This window comes from Lepisma saccharinum, chromosome 28, assembly GCF_977018435.1.
Source record: "Lepisma saccharinum chromosome 28, izLepSacc3.1, whole genome shotgun sequence".
NCBI lineage: Eukaryota > Metazoa > Arthropoda > Insecta > Zygentoma > Lepismatidae > Lepisma > Lepisma saccharinum.
The window spans coordinates 45,390,737-45,416,195 of NC_139256.1; the positions used below are offsets into that span (position 1 = coordinate 45,390,737).

Below are 25,459 nucleotides of genomic sequence, written 5' to 3' on the forward strand. Positions count from 1 at the left end.
CATGTGCCCTGTGAAGCAGCTCAGTATAAAATATGGAATTCATCCTGACGGTTCGGACATGCTCACAGTAAACACAGATTATATCTCAAAGCTGGAACCGATTATTGAACAGTTGAAATCAGATTTGCCTGAATCTGAAAGCAGGAGCCTTTTGCTTGTAAGTATGAGAACAATTCTTGCCAGAAAATCCACTGTCAATTATGTTAACAGCTTCAGGATCAAAATTTTCAGACAATTGAAAACAAAACAATTCTGGGACAGTTTCAATTTGCTCAATGTCAGCAAATATACAGCATATAATGTGAATGCACCAATTTTGGATAATTTATTTTTTGCAGGGAATAGCATAATAAGTGATAAAAACATAGAATTAGCAGAATTTATATATAGAATTTCTTGGAGTGAAAACAAAAACGCACGATCAACCCAAAATTCAATGAGATTCTATTTACTAGGAAAAATACGTCCTCAACTCGATACTCGAAGCTTCCGTGCAACAAAAATACATATCGATCTGCATGGGTGCGGCTGTTTCGAACCTTCTACGCTTTTGGATAGCAGGTACGAAGGCAATCCGCCCGTCATCGAATTGGTGAATTCGATTTTTGGCTCCTCTCACGGACAAGAAGAACATGCTTCACATGTTCATCGCGTTGTTGGAGATTGTACTCGAATGTTTCGTTTTTTTCGATCTTGTACGGGCTTCACCATCTTGCGCTCTCTGCCAGCATCAACTTCGATCGTTCCCAGGGTTGGGGGACCATCTTCTCCTGCACTTGCGAGGCGCTGAAATCATCCTTCGTCGCTCTCGGGTACGTCAACCATTTGGACGTGGGAGCCCTCCTCGAATTGTACGAAAAGAACATAGCTTTACGTTTCGAATCGCGAACACATAATGCAACTCGTGCAGAAATTGACCGACACGTTCTTGATAGCCGACGAGAAGACGCGGACGGCCAGGTTGCAGAACATCATGGCCGAAACCGTAACCAAAGAACTTTTTATCATTTCGATGGGTTGGGCCGGAATGTGTACCCCATCTTTCTAAAATTATTTGCAGATCTGCTCCTGATGTACGTGTTCAGGTTTCAAGATAAGAGAACGTGGAAAAATTATCCTTGGATAGAAGATACACCGTTTTCAAAAATTCTGCAACTTCGAACCTGAAATCGTTCAAACGGTTGTTCCTGCGTCAACTCTCCGAGCGGTACAATAAGAAGGGTAGGAAAGACAGAGGAAACAACGACGAACCAATTTTAACTTTGCTCAGAGAACGCGTTACGACTTTTTCCGAGGCGTGCCTGAAAAAGGCCAAGATCGAAATTCCGAAAAAGCCCGCGGAGGATGTGAAAAATCGAGACACGACCACGACTCTGTTGACTTTCGCGATCACGTTCATAAAATCTATCCGGGATCAGACGTACGCGCTGGTAAAGGACCACGATCCATCGCCCCCCCCGTTTTTTTTTCTTTCCGATGAAAAGCCAGGAAGTACTCTTCCAGCTCTCCTATTGTTCACTGAACATGCCCTTCACACAGCACACTCGATTTCAAATACAGCTACAATACCATTTTTTTTTGCACCATGAGGAGAAAAACATCGTGGCAGTGGGGGCCCAAAACCACCGTAGGAGAGAGGTCCCATTAGGTCGTAGCAGGGGGGGGCACACATTGTAGAAGATCACACATGAGTTTTAAAAAACACATCGTGGCAGATTACGCTGAGAGCAAGGTCGTAGTAGATTAAACTGAGGAACCTTACAGTAAGAGGAGACAGCAGACTTATAGGTAAGTCATTTCAAGAGTAGGTCAAAGGGCGAGGTTAGCATAAGAGCAGGAGGTAAAAAATAGCTTAAAAAAAAGTGATGCCAGAGCTTTTCTTCTGTCCACTTTTCTCTCATTGTAGGTTAGTTTAGTCCGTAAAACGTCGTAAAATAAAAAAAAGTAGTTCAAAGGACTGCGCCAGAACGAAGCATTCATACTACTACGGCTAAGCCTAAAAAAAAAAAAAAAAAAAAAAAAAAAAAAAAAAAAAAAAAGGTAGTAGCCCTTGCCAAGTAAGAAGAAGAAGGGGTGTAGGTAGGTGTTGGCAACACTGCGAGAAAATGAGGCTTATGCCTTACAAGAGAAAACCATTAAGGCGAGCCTCACCGAGCCTCACTTCGAGCCTCATTTTCGGTTGCAGAACCGGGTTTCTTCCACTACTAGTAAAGTAGGTCAAAGCACGTAGAGGCTCTCGTGTAGTTTAGCACAAAAAAAAATGAATAGGTTAAGTTATATCACGTAAGATCGTGGCATTCGTACCAAGTATGAGTGGGAAAAAAGGGAAATTTTACTAAAACATCGCTAAACGCTAAAACATCGACAAAAAATTGTCAAAATATGTCAAAAACTGATATTCAATTGATAAAAAAAGAGGATAAAAAAGGACTCGTACCAAGTATGAGTGGGAAAAAAGGGAAATTTTACTAAAACATCGCTAAACGCTAAAAACATCGACAAAAAATTGTCAAAATATGTCAAAAACTGATATTCAATTGATAAAAAAAGAGGATAAAGAAGCACTCGTACCAAGTATTATTTTGAAACAACTAATATATACTACTACCATATGATCACTCATCCTCATCTTCACGGTTAGCGAATAGTGGCAGAAAACCGAAGGAAAATAAACCAAATCAGTCAGTCAATCCTCATTCATCCTCCAGAGGTAGCAAAGCAGTTAAAATGACGAAACTTATGTCTTTTACTAAATCCACACACAAACTTATCTTGGATTTCATTTGCAGAATGGCCTTGGGGACTACAGATAGCTCCTTTCCTGGTTCCATTCGACACAATTCAGATGCTTTATGAAAACTGCTCGAGGCTCTTGACCTTCTTATCAAAAGTGCCTGGGTGTCCATCCCCTTTGTATGAATGATTCGAACTTTGCAGCACCAAAGCAGTACTGACGTCACGTGACGTTCAGCTTCGAGTTTCTGTTCTGGCACCTGTCGGCCAAACATTGGAAATCGATATCCAATTTGAACAGGTGATAGGCTTGTTCTGCTGGTGACAAAGCTGTGTACACACCCGTGAAATTTTTCTGAAGACACATTGGGTGACGTAAATGATGAACAATAGTGCTGAAGACTAATGTACATTACTACACTTTATTTTATTTTAAATTTATATGACTGTGTAATATACAGTTACAAACTTGGAGAATATAACAGTTAGTACCATTTTTATTTTCAATTATAATTATGATAATATGTATTTACGAAAAATGAAATTCTTGTAATCCAATCTTTTATTTCATGGGAAAGAAACTCTCACTACAGGTGGTTCAGTTGCATATAAACGTACATATTACGCTCAATGGGGTAAATGTATAACTGATTCTACACTATAATTAATCTACCCTGAGACTTACTTTCTCAAACATTACTTGGTTTAATAATGACTTCTCTTCCAGGGGCCTTTTCTTGATAGCCCTTCCTTTTATACGACCATGGAAATCAGCTCCTTTCAAAAATCTTCTCCTAATCTTTGTCTCGGGAATTTCTGGAGCAAGTGAACGAAAACAAGTCTCTGCACAAGTTGTGGCTGTAGAGGGTTCGGCCAATGAACACTTGAGATTGCGTGGAGGTGGAAAAGCACAGCTGCTGGCAGCAGAGTGTATACTGCTTCGCTCCGTCAGCTCAATTTCTCCCCTCCTCTACCGATATGCGCGACATTGCTCTAGAGATTGTAACGATTGAAAAATTTTTGGCAAATCTTTTTAATATTTAATAGCCCTCGTATAAATTCATTTGGAGTTTTAATCTTTTGAATGTACATTTTTATCTTTTATCTTTGTTAACATTGTAACGCAGTTTCGGCCCAACGAGAAAGAACGCAAAGCAAGTAGAAGCTTGCGTTGTTTTTCTTCCTTAACAACAATGAGTTCTTTTCGTTCGGCGCTGCGTGGGTTTGTAAATAAGTTTAGCTTGCATTGTGTTTCTGGATATGTCTTTTGGAAAGGGTAATTGTTAGATGCTAAAAATAACTTTTGAGTTTGTCGAAATCTTTTGTTGAGAAATAGGATTGCGCAATCTCGCAAGTATAAATATCAGCGTTCTCGCTGGCAGATTAATTCAGTATAGCAGTAGATTCCGGAATCGTTAGGTGATTAAATCGCTTGTCGAGGTCCAGGGCTGGGAGAACACAGGCATTGTGAGGGGAGTGGCTGGTCAGCTCTCCCTTCTACAATGTCCTGAGTTTTCCGTAAGCCACCTTTCTGGATTTGTGCTGGTCAGCATGATCCTTAAAGGGGATTTTGGCAGGCTTGTAAATAATTTGATTTATACATAATTAATCTTAATAATTTAAAATTTTGTTTCATAAATTCTATCGAAGTCGGCACTGGTCAGTGTGACTCCGGTATAAATTCAAGTTATACTTCCTTCTCGTCGAGTTATTTGTTTTAATTCTTAAATCATTTTGAATTCTCCTGGTCAGGAGGTTCATTTAAATAAATTTGTTTCTTTGATACTTAAATCCGAGAGCATACCTCTGGTCAGAGGATGTCTCTTAAATCTAATAACTTATATAGTTTTACGTCCGTTTCTAAAGTCTGAGTATCCGGAACGTTTAATGGGTTTTCTTATTTTGGTTTTATGTTAGATATAATTTTGAATCAGTTATAATAGGTGACCGGTCGAGTAAATGTTTTTATAGAAATTCGTTTTATGTAAAAGTCTATTGTTTTGCTTTTGCAATGTAAGTAGCCAAAGAGGGTAGACAGTGTCCCCTGTTATGTTATGGAATTCCAAGCGAACATTTGTAGTTTGTGGCCGAGAGATGGCTTTGGTAATTGGGTAGAGACAGGCTCCCCTTATCTTTAGTTATGAATGTTATTGGAGGTTGGCCCCGAAGAGGGTAGTATACCTCGAGAGTTCTAAAGAACATAATACTGAAGTGAAAATATGACAGAAGCACATATAGATATTTACGGAAAGAAGTTTATGTAATTTTCTTTTGGTTTTGGTTAATGGAAATTGTCGATCATTACTGTTAATTTGTCACCTGTTTATTGAAACCAAGTTAAGCTGGGATATGGACGATATATATTTATATATATATATATATATATATATATAAGAGGGAGCTCTCTGGATTGTATTTTATGAGAAAGCAAGTTTCAGTCTATGTTTTTCGGAAGTTATTTGAACAGAAATTAAATTTTGGCATTGTAAATTTTTCTCGATCTGAAGATTGTATACTTTCTTTTATCCTAACATATATATGGATTAGTAAATAAATTTATAATCTTTATTTGGTATTTCTTTGAAGTAAGTTTGCCTAATAAGTATAAATTAACTGACTTCCTTTTGGTTGGAGAGGTGTCCCGCCGTTACTGGTCAGTGAGGCGGAGGCCTTATCAATCCAAAGGACGCCAGAATTGATTATGCTGATTTCAATCGCGAATCGTATGCGTATCCTCACTGGTCAGTGGGATGCGGGTGCGATTGCGGTGGAGTTCAAGCATGAGAAAGGGCTAATATAATTTGAAGTCTTGGTTATGTAAGTGTAAATTTAACTTTTGATTATATTATTATCTTGAAACAGACCCTTACCCGAACTTTGGGATGCGGGGTCCCATGCCCCGCAGGAACTGAGCGTAGTCGTGGCATTTATATATTCATAACAAAGATATTTGGTAGACAGCGACGCCCGGTCTTTGTCTGTCGAGGGGACCGAGCCGGTGTGTCGTGTGTCTTGGCAACGGGCTATCCGCCTACTTGTTGCAAGTGGCGCCCAACGTGGGGCCCGATAAAAAAGGGAACCTGTAATTGCTCATATTGAAAAAAAAAAATAGTTGTATATTATTCCATAAAATATTCTTATTGTATATAGAATGCATGCACAAAAGTAAAGTGAAAAGACACTGGATGTAGTGCAGATAAGTGAGAATTGTGTTTGAACTGAGATTGTCTTGGAAAGTGGACTACAATTTGAAGTGACACACTTATTGATACCTGACTGAAAGTGAAGATTCTTGGACTTTGACGATACCCGAGGAAGAGATTGAAATGGAAATACGAAGTAGTAAAACCAGCAGAGAAAATGGACTCTTTGGAAATTAGTGACTTGGTGAAAGCAGAGGATGAGATAAGTGACACGAAATTTTAGTGCAAATAATTCCAGTGTCAAAATGAAAGAAAAGTAGAATGCTGTTGAAGAAGTTTCGTCCAGAGAACACCTCGTCTGGAAACAGTAGACTGAGACAATGGATCGCCAATCAATGAAGACCTCAAACAGGATGAATGTGTCCACGAACATAGTGCAGTGAGTTCCGGTGAAGAGTACAGTGAACGAGAAAACAGCGACAATGGATCGCCAATCAATGAAGAAGCGGGAGATAATTTGGATGGTTGGAGTTTCTCGTCACGTGAAAGAGAGGATGAGGAAGTTATACAGGTGTACCGCGACCTACTTGAAGATGGAAAAATGTCAGTTGGAAAATTAATGAAAGAACTTGAGCGCCGAGGGATAACAAAGACCACTTGTGCGAACTTTTTTCGGTTAAAAAGAAAAGCCATCGTGGTAAAAAAAGGGCATGGCTTTTCTTAAAGTCTGAGGTATTTGTTTGAGTGTATATATATATATGTCATACGTATTGTCATAGCGTGTAGATTAGTAAGTAAGTTAAAGGCAATCGTTAGCTAATTGAATTTTCATTTGAGAATTTTTCTCCAAAAGGAAGGAAATTAAATTTTTTTTCTTTTGAGAAAAATTCTCCCAAAAAAAGAAAGGGGCATATTGTAACGATTGAAAAATTTTTGGCAAATCTTTTTAATATTTAATAGCCCTCGTATAAATTCATTTGGAGTTTTAATCTTTTGAATGTACATTTTTATCTTTTATCTTTGTTAACATTGTAACGCAGTTTCGGCCCAACGAGAAAGAACGCAAAGCAAGTAGAAGCTTGCGTTGTTTTTCTTCCTTAACAACAATGAGTTCTTTTCGTTCGGCGCTGCGTGGGTTTGTAAATAAGTTTAGCTTGCATTGTGTTTCTGGATATGTCTTTTGGAAAGGGTAATTGTTAGATGCTAAAAATAACTTTTGAGTTTGTCGAAATCTTTTGTTGAGAAATAGGATTGCGCAATCTCGCAAGTATAAATATCAGCGTTCTCGCTGGCAGATTAATTCAGTATAGCAGTAGATTCCGGAATCGTTAGGTGATTAAATCGCTTGTCGAGGTCCAGGGCTGGGAGAACACAGGCATTGTGAGGGGAGTGGCTGGTCAGCTCTCCCTTCTACAATGTCCTGAGTTTTCCGTAAGCCACCTTTCTGGATTTGTGCTGGTCAGCATGATCCTTAAAGGGGATTTTGGCAGGCTTGTAAATAATTTGATTTATACATAATTAATCTTAATAATTTAAAATTTTGTTTCATAAATTCTATCGAAGTCGGCACTGGTCAGTGTGACTCCGGTATAAATTCAAGTTATACTTCCTTCTCGTCGAGTTATTTGTTTTAATTCTTAAATCATTTTGAATTCTCCTGGTCAGGAGGTTCATTTAAATAAATTTGTTTCTTTGATACTTAAATCCGAGAGCATACCTCTGGTCAGAGGATGTCTCTTAAATCTAATAACTTATATAGTTTTACGTCCGTTTCTAAAGTCTGAGTATCCGGAACGTTTAATGGGTTTTCTTATTTTGGTTTTATGTTAGATATAATTTTGAATCAGTTATAATAGGTGACCGGTCGAGTAAATGTTTTTATAGAAATTCGTTTTATGTAAAAGTCTATTGTTTTGCTTTTGCAATGTAAGTAGCCAAAGAGGGTAGACAGTGTCCCCTGTTATGTTATGGAATTCCAAGCGAACATTTGTAGTTTGTGGCCGAGAGATGGCTTTGGTAATTGGGTAGAGACAGGCTCCCCTTATCTTTAGTTATGAATGTTATTGGAGGTTGGCCCCGAAGAGGGTAGTATACCTCGAGAGTTCTAAAGAACATAATACTGAAGTGAAAATATGACAGAAGCACATATAGATATTTACGGAAAGAAGTTTATGTAATTTTCTTTTGGTTTTGGTTAATGGAAATTGTCGATCATTACTGTTAATTTGTCACCTGTTTATTGAAACCAAGTTAAGCTGGGATATGGACGATATATATTTATATATATATATATATATATATATATAAGAGGGAGCTCTCTGGATTGTATTTTATGAGAAAGCAAGTTTCAGTCTATGTTTTTCGGAAGTTATTTGAACAGAAATTAAATTTTGGCATTGTAAATTTTTCTCGATCTGAAGATTGTATACTTTCTTTTATCCTAACATATATATGGATTAGTAAATAAATTTATAATCTTTATTTGGTATTTCTTTGAAGTAAGTTTGCCTAATAAGTATAAATTAACTGACTTCCTTTTGGTTGGAGAGGTGTCCCGCCGTTACTGGTCAGTGAGGCGGAGGCCTTATCAATCCAAAGGACGCCAGAATTGATTATGCTGATTTCAATCGCGAATCGTATGCGTATCCTCACTGGTCAGTGGGATGCGGGTGCGATTGCGGTGGAGTTCAAGCATGAGAAAGGGCTAATATAATTTGAAGTCTTGGTTATGTAAGTGTAAATTTAACTTTTGATTATATTATTATCTTGAAACAGACCCTTACCCGAACTTTGGGATGCGGGGTCCCATGCCCCGCAGGAACTGAGCGTAGTCGTGGCATTTATATATTCATAACAAAGATATTTGGTAGACAGCGACGCCCGGTCTTTGTCTGTCGAGGGGACCGAGCCGGTGTGTCGTGTGTCTTGGCAACGGGCTATCCGCCTACTTGTTGCAAGATTCCCGGGATACAGTATAGATTTCTTTCAAGTTTTCTCCCTAGTTTTTTGTCAAACATTGGAAGTAAATATTATTCTACCGTCTCGTGTTTTCTTCTTACTATTGTATATTATAGCATATTTTATTTATTTTGAAGTATTTTCCCAGAATATACATGATGAAGAAAATACCACTTGTCGCTGTGACAATACCTCACTTGCCACTTCTCTGATTTTTTTACTAAGACACTGCCAGTATCTTGACTTTATAACATGTCACAGAAGCTACTTATACTTGCACCTCTTTCTTTATATTGAGGTAGATACCACCCTACAGGGATGTCCATCTTATTCACTGCACAAGCACCTTTGGAGCTGCTGATTTATATCCATGTGTTGCAATCGTATTGATAAAGATTGCCCCATGTTTACATACATATGATTAGTGTTCCACTTTGGTACAAAATGGTGCAGCAAGAAGTACGAATTTTGTAGTGATGGCAAATGAAAATATGTATAAAAAATTAATCATCCATTTTATATATTATGACCATATGTGACACCGCTGCTCGAGAATGAGATACTAAGGTGTCCGATTTTCCCAGACCTCTTGACATCATTTGAACAGTTTTGGAGCATACTAATTCTTTGGATAAGCTCAGAATGCATTGCATTCTCTTATTCAATCTATGTTTTCTAATTATCATTCATTCTTAAAATCATTAACATAAACAGGTAAAGAAAGAGACTTAGATGAAAACATCGCCAGACAGTGTTATTCCTGTTCGTAGTAAATACACTACTGTTTGTGAAAATTCCAACACCATGAAGGAATTATGCTAAACGCGTGAAACGTACAGGAAATGAAAACCCGGGTAATGGATACAAATGATTAGAATTGCATAGTGATTGCGCATGTGTGAGCACAGTAGTACCTTCTTAACTGTCACTCTAGGCCCATGAAGTAAAGGCTGTTGAGGAGCCAGACCATGGGCCAGACAAAGTAGTGTATCGTGGTGAGTGTGTTGTAAACTTTCCTCCACGAGTCAATATATCTCGTCAACGTCAAACGGCAGCGTTCGACTGGGGACGAATGATAGACCTGGGAGAAGGTGATTTGTGCATCACGGTATTGTTCCTCGTACGAGGTTTAAAGCTACGATAGCGATGCGTGTTTGAAAGTAGTGGACCGAAGAGAAAATCTGACAGTGGACCACAATAAGTATTAGAACAACAGTGGTGGAGCACTGCAACTGGTTTAACATGATCTGCTTCCACAATTTGGTGGTGTTGCTTCCCAAGTTCGTCGGCGTCTACTTCGCAGAGGACCGACTTCACGCATTCCTTCGCGGCGGATTGCCTTGAACAATTCACGCCTCAGGCTAGAATAGTATTTTATGCATATATTTTTAATTTTTCTTTATTTCACTTCGTCTTTCTGCCACTATGGCTAATCGCAAAGATGAGGATGATACAATGAAATTGATGAAGAGAAATTCAAAGATAACACCCATGCACAGGCCAGGATTCAAAACTGGGACCTCTGGCGTCGAGGCGCGCAATGCTAACAGGCAACAATGAGTTCGTGAATGCAGACGATGACATGCGAATTGGCAACATATTGTATTTTCGGACTAGTCCCGTTTTAACTTGGACTACAATGATGGCAGTATATGATATCGTGGTGAGTGCTATCTTCCAGTATGCATTGTCCAGCGTTATACCGGCCTAACAACAGGTGTGATGATGTGGGGTGTCATTGGGTATATCGTGATCTCGCCTTGTAAGAATTGAGGGTACTTTCAACAGAAACCGCTACATCTGGCAAGTAGTAGAAACAGAAGTCATACCTCTCCTTCAGCGCCCTCGTGGCGCTATATTTGACCATGACTATGCCCGTCACACATGTTGCTGGAGCGTTCACCCCTCACATCACGACAGATACAGCTTCTTCCTTAATCTGCAAGGTCGCCAGATGTGTAACCTTTTGAACATGTTTGGGATGTACGCACTAGGTAACTAGTCCGTCAAAGCCCTCCATCTGCCAATATCGACGAACTTTGGACTCACAATCAAGCAGCCTCTCAGACAAGTCACCAGGAAAATATCCAAAACCTGTTGGATTCGATGCCACGCAGCTTGCGGAGGCTTCACAAGCTACGTAGTACTATTATATTTTTTAATGTAATATTGTTGTATTGGTTCGATACTTCGATCATTTATACATGCCATTATTAGAAATATATGGAATAAATTTAACTCCATTGACATGATTCCTTCATGGTGTTGCAATTTCCACAAACAGTAGTGTACATTCAGCAAATAAATGTATGCATTTAGAATGTTTTTATTTACTTTACATGTTTATTTTAATGAAGCGGTGTTACTATTATATTTGTGATATGCAAAAAGCATTTGGGTTGTTGTTCTTGTTGAGTTGCTCCACAGATAAGGGTACCCTCATCTGTGGTTTCTTTTCCACGTCCACTTTATGCACAAATAAGCTAAGTGGGACTGGAGAGAACTTCCGTCAAATATCGAGCATGAAAACTTTAGATATCAAATATGTGAAGTATAATTCTTAATAAGCCTATCCGAACTCTGGGCTAATTTAATCGACAAACAGAACATTTACTGTTTGCATATATTGTACTTCATTGGAATATATTAACAAATTTAAGGTTAAAGTATTTCTTACAAATTACAGTACTACTGTGTGTACATTTTTGTCACTGTAGAGGCACTACGTACTTTATTGGCATTCATTCTCAGGTGTTTGAAAGAGCTTCGAAATATATTTTCTATTTTTTTTTTCGTTTCAGATCAACTGCTTTTTTACATATCTTATCCCAGGATTATGCCACGTGTCATCCCAAGAGATTAGACGAAGTAAACGTTAGATAGACTTATTTGCAGTTAGCAGTCATACTGTGAAGATCGTACATAGGGATTTTCTCGGTACTTCTTTACAAGCAAATAAGGTTTTGCGTCGGGCTGTTAGTGTAGCTAAATAAAATGCCAACAGCAGTCTACAAGACCTGTTCCTTTTGTGGCAAAGAGGTGGAGGAGGAAGAATTGGAAAGTCATCAGTTAATCTGCAGAGTTGAAGAAGTTGAATGTGAAAATGGATGTGTGTTTGAACTTCAACGTGAAATGATGAGTCAACACGTGAAGGAGAGCTGCAGGAAACGAAAAGTCCTATGTGATCTGTGTAAGGAGACATTTTCACAAGAAGACCTCGAGGATCACAAGGTTCAGTGTTCACAACAGGTTGTGGAATGTGAACTGAAGTGCGGCGTACAAACGGAGCGCTCTAATTTGTCCAAACACATGGCCGAGAACTGTACCAAATCACTAATAACCTGCTACTACTGTGGCCAGAAGGTGAAGAAAAGCAACATCAATGATCATGCCAAGAAGTGTGACGGGTCTAAGTGCTTGTGCGATAAGTGTGGAAAGAAGGTCCACGAAGAGTACATGGAATTTCATTTGAAGGAAAGGTGCGCGAAACGCATAATCCAGTGCGTGTTTTGCGACGCTAGTTCAATGGCAGACCTTTTACCGGAACATTTCGAAACCTGTGAAGATGTCCCTTTTCCTTGTGGGAGAAGCTGTGTAATCAAGTTACCCAGGAAGAAGATTGGTGACCACTTACAAGAATGCCCGAAGAGAATGGTGGAATGTGATCATTGTGAGAAAGAAGTCGAGGCACAGTTTTCAGAGGATCACCATGCAGATTGTGTGAAATTCCCAATTCCTTGTCCTGAGAGTTGTGGTGCTGAAGTAGCAAGAGAATACGTGGAAAGACATTTGGATGAAGAATGCCAGGAGCTCTTTGCTGTCTGTGCTTACAAGGAGATGCAGTGCAGCTATCAAGGCTTTCCTGTAGGGATGATGCAACACATGAAGGAAGAGGTGCAGCATCACGTGAACTTATTAAAAGGCAAAGTCGAAAATCTTGAATTGAAATTGGAGGATGAGAAGAAAAGAAATGAAGAAATGCAGAGGGAAATATATAGACTAAGACATGGGAGTTTCTTGTGGAAAGTGGAAGACATAGCTGAGAAGATAGAAGAAGCTAAGAATGATGGAATTACCAGGATTTATAGTCCACCCTTTTACAGCAGTAAGCACGGTTACAAATTAAGATGTGTGTTGAACCCGGATAATAGTCGTTCTCAGAACAAAGGCCATTTAGGAGTATTCATTCAAGTAATGCCAGGAGAGTATGATTCTGTTTTGAAATGGCCCTTTGATACGCACCCACTTATTGTATCATTTTAGGTGTTTAATATGTTTAAAATGTTAATTGTCTATCATGACGTAATTTGTTTTGTTCAATTGGGTAGTCTTTTATGGTTATGAACTAACCTTAAAACATTTGATTGTGAATTGTGAGGTGAGAGATATTATGGATGTTTCTGGAATAATGGAAGTAATTTTGAAAATGTGAATGTTTTAATTTGTGTAGTGGAGAAGTATTATGATCGAAATACACTTTTGTTTGTAATAAGAAGTTTAATTGTGAGTTCTAGTGTAATATATTAACATTAACATATCCTTATCTGATTTCCCACTACCTGAGGGCTTCATGGTAGGCTGATAAGTCTCAGGCTCGCCGTTGAGGAATAATCGTAAGTTGATCCTTTGAGTATATTCCGGGGAACGTAACAGGTTTAAACTTTTTGGCGCCGCAACGCGGGACTCGATAAATGTGTTTGAAAAGTGTATGCAGAAGCGTAATTTAAGAAGTGATCGTCGTAAGTTAAAAATGGATACTTTAAGTTGCTGTTCCGATAAAGGGAAAGCTGATGATGAAGAGGTCGAGTGCAATGATTGCAAAAGAAGCTTCCACTTACGTTGTGCTGGTTATCCTTTGCCAAAATTGCAGTATAAGGGGGAAGAATTGAAATGTCTAATTTGTAAAGAGAAGGGTAACAAAGGAAGTCCTTGTTTGGAACAGTTGTTTCAAACCCTGATGGAGAAAATGGAAATGGGAAGAAAAGAAGATAAAGATGAACAAGAAAGAATCAGAAGAGAAGATAAAGAGGAACAGGAAAGGATAAGAAAAGAAGATAAAGAGGAACAGGAAAGGATAAGAAATGAACAAGAAAGAATCAGAAGAGAAGATAAAGAGGAACAGGAAAGGATAAGAAAAGAAGATAAAGAGGAACAGGAAAGGATAAGAAATGAACAAGAAAGAATCAGAAGAGAAGATAAAGAGGAACAGGAAAGGATAAGAAAAGAAGATAAAGAGGAACAGGAAAGGATAAGAAATGAACAAGATAGAAAAAGAAATGAAGATAAAGATGAACAAGAAAGAATCAGAAGAGAAGATAAAGAGGAACAGGTAAGGATAAGAAATGAACAAGAAAAAATCAGAAGAGAAGATAAAGAGGAACAGGAAAGGATAAGAAATGAACAAGAAAGAAAAAGGAATGAAGAAAGAGGAGAATTGATGAAGCTGCTCAGTCAAGATAAGGAAGAATTATTATTTAGAATAGAAGAGGGGCGAAAGGAATGTAGAGAAATTAAGGAGACTCTGAGGAAGGAAATTGCGTGTGAGAGGCAGCAAGTAGCTGAATTAATTCTAAAGCTGGAAGAAAAACAAAAGGAGGATTATGACAAGTGGAACTTAGACTTGACACAGGAGAAAACATCTAGAGAAGCTAAAGAAAAGGAAATGGAAAATGAAATTGAGAAATTGAGGGGACGAATAGAGAGTGTTGAAATAATTGCAAGGCCAGAAGCAACACAGGGTTCCTCTGAATTACTTGATAATTTAGAGCTAAATCAGAGAAGGCAAGAAAAGAAACTTGAAGAAGTTACGGAGAAAATCGCATCTGTAGATAGGCAGGTCGATCAACTGCAGATGTTAATGGCAGGCTGTCGGGTTCTAGAACCTTCTCAAAATGGTGAAGCTGTATTTCAACCGGGAATGAACGGTTCAACAACGAGAGGTGATTCCAAGAGGAAGATGAGGAAAAGAAATCGTTACTCGTCAAGTTCTTGCTCTGCAGTTTCCTCTAGTTCTGAGGAAACTGAAACTAGGAAAATTACAAAGCCCAGGAAAAGACATAATAATGGAAAGTCTGAGAGATGGGGACAGGATGAGATATCTCGTGACAATGCCTATAAGAATAGTTCCTACAAATCTTTTCGCATGTCTGATGTTAACGCTCTTTCAAAGTTTGCTGGAGAGATTAATACTGTCTCTGCTGAGAGGTATTTAAAAGAGCTAATAACATACCTGGATCTAATGAATGTCCCTATGATTTTTAGATTGAAGTTATTGCCCTCTCTTATGGTAGGAAAGGCTAAGGCGTGGTTTGTTGCAAATGAGAAGAAGTGGAAGACTTTTGAACACTTTTGTGCTGCCTTTAGAAAACAATATGCCTCTGCTGATGCCAAACAAAGGGAAATGCAGACTCTGAGAAACAAACGGTATTCTAGGAGCTGTGACCTCTCACTTGAAGAATATTGCTGGGACACATATGGCTCTTATTGTAATCTTGTGGATAGCGTTGACCAAAGCGAAGCGCTGAACTTGGTTATTAGTCAACTTCCGCTGCGAGTGCGTCAGTTGGTACTTACTCGCGATCCACGCAACATGGATCAACTTACCAGCTTCTTGGGAAGATATGAAGCCTCGGAGCAACTCGACGGATGGAGGACAGAAAACCCGAGATTCGAGGATAGAAGAACCAACCAAGCTAGAGTTAGGCAATTGACGTTCTCCAGAAATCAACCCAATTCAGCGAAGGTGCCTGCTGGTAACGGAAGATCTGATAATGAGAACTTTAGTGGTAGCGCTCGACAAAGTGACAATCATTCAGGAGAAGAAAATAGAAGCAGGTTCTACAGAGGAAGGAACTGCGAGGGATCACAGCGATCTTCTGGAGAAGAAAGAAGAACGCCATTCCGAAGAAGTTCATATGGTAATAATAATTTCTGCCCACATCGCTATAACCGGTATAGAGGTAACTCCAATTGGAGGAGGAAAGAAAGTGCTACACAGACGGAAGATTTCGATAGTGGAGAAACTAGTGTTAAACAATTAGATGTTACCACTTGGAATACGTCTGCCCCGTCCTACACTCCAAGAAACTGAGAAGCAGTTGTTGAGTTGAGTGGATGGCCTTAGAGTTTTGGAAAAGAAAATTTACTCCATTTTCATTTTGTTAATTTTCTTTTTGTTTGTGGGAGGATGCCATGATACGCACCCACTTATTGTATCATTTTAGGTGTTTAATATGTTTAAAATGTTAATTGTCTATCATGACGTAATTTGTTTTGTTCAATTGGGTAGTCTTTTATGGTTATGAACTAACCTTAAAACATTTGATTGTGAATTGTGAGGTGAGAGATATTATGGATGTTTCTGGAATAATGGAAGTGATTTTGAAAATGTGAATGTTTTAATTTGTGTAGTGGAGAAGTATTATGATCGAAATACACTTTTGTTTGTAATAAGAAGTTTAATTGTGAGTTCTAGTGTAATATATTAACATTAACATATCCTTATCTGATTTCCCACTACCTGAGGGCTTCATGGTAGGCTGATAAGTCTCAGGCTCGCCGTTGAGGAATAATCGTAAGTTGATCCTTTGAGTATATTCCGGGGAACGTAACACCTTCACAGAACTTGTAAGGTTTACATTAATTGACCAAGCTATGCAGGGTAAAGACATTGTTCATAGTACTCGTGGAGAAAATAATGAGTTCTTTATTAAACCCAATGACGGTAAATGTAATATTGGACGCGGTTCTGCGAAATTTGTTTCTCACAAGGTACTCCATAGCGGAAGTTACATTGTAGACAATGCAATGTTTCTGAAAGTGTCTGTGGAAGAATGATATTAATGCTGAAAGATATGAAGTATCGAGCAACATGATACGGTAGTTTGTGATACTTGATAGAGTTCTTTGTACGTATAAGGAAATATTTTCTGAATGAATAGTACATTGTTAACAGAAAATCATGTTTATCTCTAACATACAACAGTTCCTTAATATTTATGACAAATTTTGAACTATTTGAAGTACAAGAAATTTAATACAATTTAATAAATGCTGCAATCAATGAATGCTTTTATATTTCTGAAAATTGTTTATGCGTGAAGGAATGCAAATTTGTTTGTCATTTGTTGCACTCATTTCGCTTTCTACATTAGCTTGTTACATCAACTCCTATAGGCTCTAACGTACACAGGATTTATTTTCGAAAAGGCTGGAATTGTAAAGGAGGATCTTACATAGCTTCATTCTGAGGAAAGGGGGGGACACAGAACAAAATATTTCGTAATTGTAGTTTTAACCTTATAGTGTTTAACCTTCTAGGTTGTTCAAGACAAAAATGGAAATGGGTGGTCAGTTTGCATTTATCACTTTAGGTTTTCACAGGTTATTTACTGCTGTTATTTGAATATTTTCGATTTCTCAAAATTTCAGGAAGGGCTGTAGATCCAAGAGCCATCCTTCGTACGCCAGTGGCCATAGGAGTAAGATATGATAACGAAGAAAGAATTTTACTGAAAGTTTTAGATTGTAGTCGCCATAGTCAATACATGATAGCATATACTATGTGTTTTCTATTTTTACGACAGGGGTTGCGGCTTATCCCTGCATGAGCATTGGAGGGGGGGAATTGAACCAGATCAACATTATCCGGCCGTGCCACACGCGTTTTTATTTTCTTCATAAGAATAACGCGCCTAGAATGTAGGCATACCCGTCGATCTTGCGTTATGCACCTCAAACGGTCTGATTAATTTCACTTTTTTTTTCAAAGGTATGCAGAAGATCATGAAAGAGTCTCTGAATACATATTCAATTCAGAAACAGATTAGAAAGCAGTTGCTAAGTCGATGGAGGCTGTTTGTCTCCTACACTGGCTGCCTGTATCATTGTGTTAGAATGACCTTACTCGTCACCATAGGCGTAACTTGGCGGGAGAAATAGTGCGCAATTTACACCCTCAAAAAATAATGGTTATTAAAAATTATCAGTTAATTTTACATTTGTTTATCTCAAAGAACAGAGTAATGAGTAATATTATGACTTCACAAATGCAACAACAAAATAGTCTGGGATGGAATATACAAATGTTTCGATTCTGCCTCGCCAAATTTAAGCCCAAACTCGACTCACCTTCCATCCCCCCCCCCCACAAGTTAGGTCCCAAGTTACGCCTCTGCTCGTCAATGTTGCTTTTCATCTTCCCTCCTCTTGTCATCCACAGACAATACTGCTAGCATTCTGATTCAGATAGGAGCAAATGGCAAACACAAGAGCAACGTGTAAACTACGTTGCGATTTTTGATCAATTTCAGTGCGAATCTTCATTACGATGCTAAATCGTAGTTTCCCACATAATGTTTCTTCAATGAATATGTATTATGTGACCCTTTCATGACCTCCTCATAACTTTGAGTTAAAGTTAATAAGACATAAAAGTGATCAGACCATTCGATTTGATTTGTTGTTTTAAGTCCAGTTTATGCACAGTAAGGCTAATCGGGACTGGACCTACAGCTTAAAGTGGGTTCCGAACCACTTGTGCCTCCAACGTTTATCGAACCCGGGACCTCTTGATTATAAAGCGACGACGTCAGACCCTTTGAGGATCATAGAAAACGTTATGTTCAGATGCATACATTCCAGGCGTGTTATTCTTATGGTAAGAATAACGCGTGGGGCAGAAACCGGAAATTCTCGCCTGTTTCCCAAATTTCGTGTTGGGTGCTTTTATTACACTTCTGTTCACAGAAAGTGGCACACTCGTTTGAGTTAAAGATGAGCTTCGGAGCCGATCGAGTGTGGCAGTATAGCCGAAGTAAAAGTTAGGGAAAACAGCACTCTGCAGTGTTGCTTACCACTAAAGTTTTTCACCGGATGCAGGGAATTATCTGACTTGCCGAGTGAAAAGAAAAGGTCACAGGAGAGCTTTGCATTGTAATTATTAATGCAATCCAGTGCCCAATTTTACAAGAGACTACCGGGAAAAAATTCGGGAAAATGTGTTCGAGATATTCAGAATTCCATAACTAATCTAAAAAGAAATAAAATAAAGTACTTAAATCCCTTCGCTTTGGGAATAGCTCATATTCGTTTGAAAACAGAGGGGAGTGGATGTTGGTTCCATTACCTCTTTCCCTAGCTTAACGTAACAGTAACATCGACGTTCACCAAGAGGACGCGGGATCGAATTCCGACCTGAGCGTGCCTGTTCTTTGCGATTGTCCCTTCATCACTTTTTCCATATCATCATTTATCTTCTTTGTCGCGATTAACTAAAAGTGGAAGAAAAGCGACGCTAACAAAAAATAAACAAATTGACATTCAAGATGCGGACGGGAGAAAATAAGCAATCCAAGACAATGATAATATCTAATACGGCCAGAATGATGTGACTTCAGGATCACTTTCGTTACTTTCTCTTACGTATGCAAACTGCATTTTAGACTTGTAATTAGGAAACGAATGTAGTACCGGGTGTCCGAGAAGTCTTTGTATGAAAACAAAAATTAACTGTATCCGCTATATGCAACATAGACATGAAAAAATGGTACCAAAATGTTCGGAAACTATTCAAGTTTTATTGGCAATAGGAAAGAAATCAATAAATCTCCACGTGAGCACCCTTGGTAGCACGGAGTACATCTAGTCGAAATTCAACTTTTCGCCATGCATTAGCCAACATCAAAGGAGGGATTGATGTGATGACTTGGGTTATCCGTTGTTGCAGAGTTGCAAGATAGGATGCAGGAGTTCTGTAGACATTGTCTTTCACATAACTCCATAGAAAAAATCTAAAGGGGTTATGTCTGGAGATCGTTCAGGCCACGCCGTCGGTCCATCTCGACCAATCCATTTTCCAGGAAATGTCTGTTCAAGGCAGGAACGAACCTCCAGACTCCAATGTGGCGGTGAACCGTCTTGTTGAAAGATAACATCTGGGTGGTATTCTAGCAATTGAGGAACAGCAAACAATTGCAACATGTCGAGATACACTCCAGATGTTACGGTGTCCTCACAGAAAAAGAATGGTTCGATTATTCTGTCATGCAGCAGCGCGCACCAAACGTTCACCTTCGGGTTGCCCATGGTCGACTTCCTCACCTCATGAGGGGGCTCTTTACCCCAGATACGCACGATGTTTGAAACTGTCTCTGCACTGTTTTTTGTGACCTGCTCTCGTGAAACCACAGGACACACTCAGCCTTTTTCTGATTTGTGTACATTTCCGGTTTGTTGGACACTGGCACTGCTACACTACTGCAACGGTACAGAAATCTGAAACAAAAAAAACTTGAATAGTTTCCGAACATTTTGGTACTATTTTTTCATGTCTATGTTGCATATAGCGGATACAGTTAATTTTTGTTTTCATACAAACACTTCTCGGACACCCGGTATAATACAGCTCCCAAAATCAGTACATGCTGGATGAATGTCTTCATATTTTCCTGAGAAATCACTCTTCGTCAAAAAGTTACTTTAAAAATATACTTATGTATGTGCCATTGGCTTGTAAGATTCTTCGCCACATATCAGAATCTGCTATGTTGACAGAAGCTAGAGCACGAAGATTATTAGGGGTTGGAAACACTAACCTTGCACAATAGCACGTCTTCGATCATCTTCATTAATACACACACACAACATTAACCTATGGTCTAAGAGCAATGTGTACATAGTATAGAGACACTATACCATGACGCGTATTGCTTTTAAATTAATGTAATTAGAGAGAAGGGACATTGAACGTTTGAACCGGACAGTTAAAGTACAATCTTCAGAAGAAATCCCCCTAATAGCATGCTTTCTCCCAACACGGCTTGTGTCCATGTCGGTAAAACGCCGGCTTCGTAAGCTGAAATCCTAGCTTAGTTTCCCAGCGTTGTCATTTGTTTTTTCTCTTTCTGCCAAACGGGTGCAGGTTTATCCTTATTGAAAGGACTATGCGTGTGTCATAATTTTGAGTTTGGAACGTATTTTTCTTTATTGCGCTCTTACGTCACCAGAAGATCAAACGTTATTCTTTTGTGAAAGAAAAATCACAGAATTTAAGTTCGAAACTTTGGGTTTCATCGATAAGTGAATATTAATGTCTTCCGTCATTCATTTGCCACTTCTATCGTTTCACCCTCCCCACCCCCCCTTCCACACACACACACACACACACACAAAACACTGACAGACTGGTTGCACGCTCGATTCTATATCAGTAATTCCTGATGAGAGGAGGAATTTACTGGTAAAATTGTTAAGTTAAGACATTCTTTTCTGCCTGATTGAAGGTGTTTTTATTAAAAACAAATACAAATAATCTTCAACTACTATTATTGGACGAAAATCATTGACGTTATGTTTAAACAAACGTAAATTCATTTTGTTGATAATTAGATATTTAATTATTTTCAGCATATAAATAATTATTTGTCATATTTTTCATGATGCATTTTCTCATACCTCTTACCTTTGGTAGCAGCTCCTTCCTCCAATAAGAATGAATTTACAATTTTTCTAATCTCCATTTTTTAATTTCCAATCCATTTTTCCTTGCGTCCTATATTTTATGTTGACATATAAGGGGAGGCATGCCACCCTAGCTCCCCTTCCGGACTAATATGTGTATGCTGTTCATTTGTGTTTGTGATTGGATCATTATCGCCATTCATCCTAATCTTCGCGATTAGCCAAAAAGTAACAGAAAATCGAAGTAAAATAAACGAAAGTAAATCAGCCAACAAATTATCTAATTGAAACTTCCTCTTCTCGCGCTGTGGCCACAGCGCTAGACAAGACAAAGATACGGAATCACTTGTTTCCGTCGCACCTGGCTTGTCACCAGGAAGCAAGAGCGAGGATTCTTTCAGAACCCTTCGCACATAATGAGTACATACAGCGCATGCATCGTGAGGCTGACACGTCTCGTTATATTATTTAAATTAGAAGTCTGAAACTTCGTGACATGAGTTCGAACCCTGGTGAGATCAATATATATATATATATATATATATATATATATATATATATATATATATGTATATATATATATATATATAAAAAATTTACTTTTTATTTTTTTTATTAACTTTTGATTTAAGCCCCCACATACAAGGACAGTCTAATAGGGGCTAGGCCTACAGTTTGAGGTGAATCCGAACCAATGCATACCTTCACTGGGTATCGAACCCGGACCAACCGATTGCAAGGTGACGACTTTATCACTATGCCATCGGGGAGACCTTTGCTTCTATAATGTTTGTAGATACGATTAAGCTAGGGAAGTATGAAATTGATTCTCTAAATAAATTAATGAAATATAAAAAACATAGTTCAATAATGAAAAAGTGAAATAGCCCATGTAGCTGCATAGGTAGGAGGCAAGACGGAATACCAATTTATATCAAGATTTTAATGGTCTGAATGAAATGCTCACCAAATATGGCTAACTTGATGAGTTTAGATAGCCGCCAAACTCAAAATTGCAGTCGCATTTTGAAATTAGCGACAGCTAAATTGCGACTACATCATGAAGAAAAAATATTATTTAAGAGTTTCCATCATTGCGTAAAAAATTAAGTTTCCTGATTGCGTAGTCCCAAGTCTCTTTCCCTTATATTATTTAAAAATGAGTTAAGAAGTAAAGTTTATCCAATGTGCTTATCTATGTGCCAGACAACAGTACACACATACGTTTTTATAAAGTATACACATTTGAGATGAGATCCAATTTTGTAGCAATAAAGCATAATTTTGAACACTGATAGGTTGGTGTAATTCCCTCAATATAGGCGAAACCTCCAATTACAGTCTTGTGCACGCGTGCGAAATTTTCTATTGTGAGCATTTAGCTACTATTTATGTTGCAAATTCTGCCACATCTCATGAATAAGACTTGCTTTCTTGTCTCATAATACTAAAAGTAGTAAACCTAATCTCATCAGAAAATAAAAACAAAGTAACATTCTAAAACTCAAAATTCTATCATATTTAAAATTTAATTATCAATTTCTCAAGCAAGAAGTCATTTTAACGTGTTCTTCAAGCAAACGCAAAGTGACTATCATTTCGGTCTTTTTAAAGTAAATTTCGAATATTTATATTAATAACACCTTCAACCAGACATACAAAAATGTCTTGATTTTACAATTTTTACCAACATATTTCTCCTCACATCCAGAAATTACTGATATAAAATCGAGCGTAAAACCAGTATGTCAGTGTGTGTGTGTGTGAGAGAGAGAGGGGGTGGGGTGGGAGGTGAAACGAGGGAAGTGATAAATGAATGACGGAAAACATTAATATTCACATACCGATGTAACCCAAAGTTTTGAACATAAATTCTGTGATTTTTTGTCACAGAGGAATAACGATAGATATTCTTGTGGGATTTGTTACCAGAAGAAAACATAAGAAGTGGTTGTTATATATATGGAGTTTCAGTAACAACAGAAAAAAGAAAAATACGTCCCAAACTCAAAATTATGCCACGCGCATAGTCCTTTCAATCATTATTTTCTCCTTGCCACACGAACAACAACAATGTATAAAGCTGTGACTGTGAAATACTTTTCGTGGCACCCGTTCGGCAGAAAAATAATAAAAAAAAAATGACCAAGCTGGGAATCGAATCTAGGATTTCAGCTTACGAAGCTGACGTTTTACCATTTTTTTTTAAAAGGAAATGCCCCCTACACGGAGGTATCCCCCACCATTCACACTTTTTCTCACTTTTACACTTTTTCAATTCTTACATTTTTCTTTGTTTCTTATCAACTGGACGAACACAAATACCCATGCCTTACCCGGGACTCGAAACCAGAACCCCTGGCGTTGTAGCGCGCTTTGCTAACCACTTCGCCACGGAGGTCGACACATGGACACAAGCCGTGTTGAGAGCAAGCATTCTGTTAGGGTGATTTCTCCTGAAGATTGCACTTTAACTGTCCGGTTCCAAACTTTCAATGTCCCTTCTCTCTAATTACATTAATTTGAAAGCAATACGCTTCATGGTATAGTGTCTCTATGCTGTGCACACATTGCACTTTGATCATAGGTTAATGTTGTGTGTGTGTATTAATGAAGACGATCGAAGACGTGGTTTTGTGCAAGGTTAGTGTTTCCAACCCCTTACTCTAGCTTCTATCAACATAGCAGATTCTGATATGTGGCGACGAATCTTACAAGTCAATGGCACATACATAAGTATATTTTTAAAGTAACTATTTGACGAAGAAGACCGATTTTTCAGGAAAATATGAAGCCATTCATCCAGCCTGTACTGATTTTGGGAGCTCTATTATACTACATTCGTTTCCTAATTACAAGTCTAAAATGCAGTTTGCATACGTAAGAGAAAGTAACGAAAGTGATCCTGAAGTCACATCATTCTGGCCGTATTAGATATTATCATTGTCTTGGATTGCTTATTTTCTCCCGTCCGCATCTTGAATGTCAATTTGTTTATTTTTTGTTAGCGTCGCTTTTCTTCCACTTTTAGTTAATCGCGACAAAGGAGATAAATGATGATATGGAAAAAGTGATGAAGGGACACTCGCAAAGAAACCCACGCTCAGGTCGGAATTCGAACCCGCATCCTCTTGATTGATTGCTTTGCTGCTTTAAGTCCACTTTATGCACAGAAAGGGTAATCGGGACTGGGCCTACAGTTTAAAGTGGAATTCGAACCATTATGTGCCGCCACGGGGTATCAATACCGGGACCCCTTGATTACAAGGCGACGACGTTACCACTACGCCATCGGGGAGGCCCCGCGTCCTCTTGGTGAACGTTGACGTTGCTGCTACGTTAAGCTAGGGAAAGAGGTATTGGAATCATCATCCACTCCCCTCTGCTTTCATAAATATGAGCTTTTCCCCAAACGAAGGGATTGAGGTAGTTTTTTTATTTTATTTTATTTTTAAATTAGTTATGGAATACTGAGTACCTCGAACATATTTTCTACATTTCGTTCCTCTATTCTCTTGTAAAATTGGGCACTGGATTGCATTAATAATTAAAATGGAAGGCTTTCCTGTGGCTGTTTCTTTTCACTCGGCAAGTCAGAAAATTCCCTGCATCCGGTGAAAACTTTAGTGGTAAGCAACACTGCAGAGTGATGTTTTCCCGAACTTTTACTTTGACTGTGTTGCCACACTCGATCGGCTCCAAAGTTGATCTTTAACGCAAACGAGTGTGCCACTTTCTGTGAACAGAAGTGTACCATTGGTAACCAACTAGGGGGTGACATAATTCTCACATTTGGGAATTTTGGACTCGTGACGTGTCCTGTCCTCAATTCATCACATCATACTTTATCCTCATCTTCAATATTAGCCAAAAGGGGCGGAGTAAAGAAACCAACAGACATATTTCGATTGTTCACTCACAAGATATGATAAAGTTACGGCATTGCATTTAATTATAACAATTGAGGTTCAGAGCACTTTCACGAAGAGTGCCCCATGAAGTTTTAATCTTAATATAATAACCGAACCACGCAAACTGTGAAAGAGAAAATTTCAAAGACATAAAAAGCATGATAAATGCATTCAGAATGTAATTCTTATTTTAGCATTTACAACATATGTTGGACACAAATTCAACATGGAGCGACGTGAAATGAATAAATGCAA

The 25,459-nt window shown here is 38.4% G+C and overlaps 1 protein-coding gene across 1 annotated transcript; it reads left to right on the forward strand.

The window, feature by feature from the left end:
• Window positions 1-11,828: 11,828 nt before the first annotated feature.
• On the forward strand, window positions 11,829-18,659 carry LOC145980929 (TNF receptor-associated factor 4-like). The gene is made up of 3 exons (XM_083114013.1): window positions 11,829-12,939; window positions 17,265-17,314; window positions 18,582-18,659. Exons 1-3 carry the CDS (start codon window positions 11,829-11,831, stop codon window positions 18,657-18,659), a joined length of 1,239 nt encoding a protein of 412 aa, XP_082970139.1.
• The last annotated feature ends 6,800 nt before the right edge of the window (window positions 18,660-25,459 follow it).

Coding starts and splice junctions, on each gene's coding strand:
- LOC145980929 (XM_083114013.1), top strand. CDS start 11,829: ATGCCAACAGCAGTCTACAAGACCTGTTCCTTTTGTGGCAAAGAGGTG. Junction 12,940..17,264: donor TAGTCCACCCTTTTACAGCA/GTAAGCACGGTT, acceptor TCAAAATTTCAG/GAAGGGCTGTAGATCCAAGA. Junction 17,315..18,581: donor GTACGCCAGTGGCCATAGGA/GTAAGATATGAT, acceptor TTCTGTTCACAG/AAAGTGGCACACTCGTTTGA.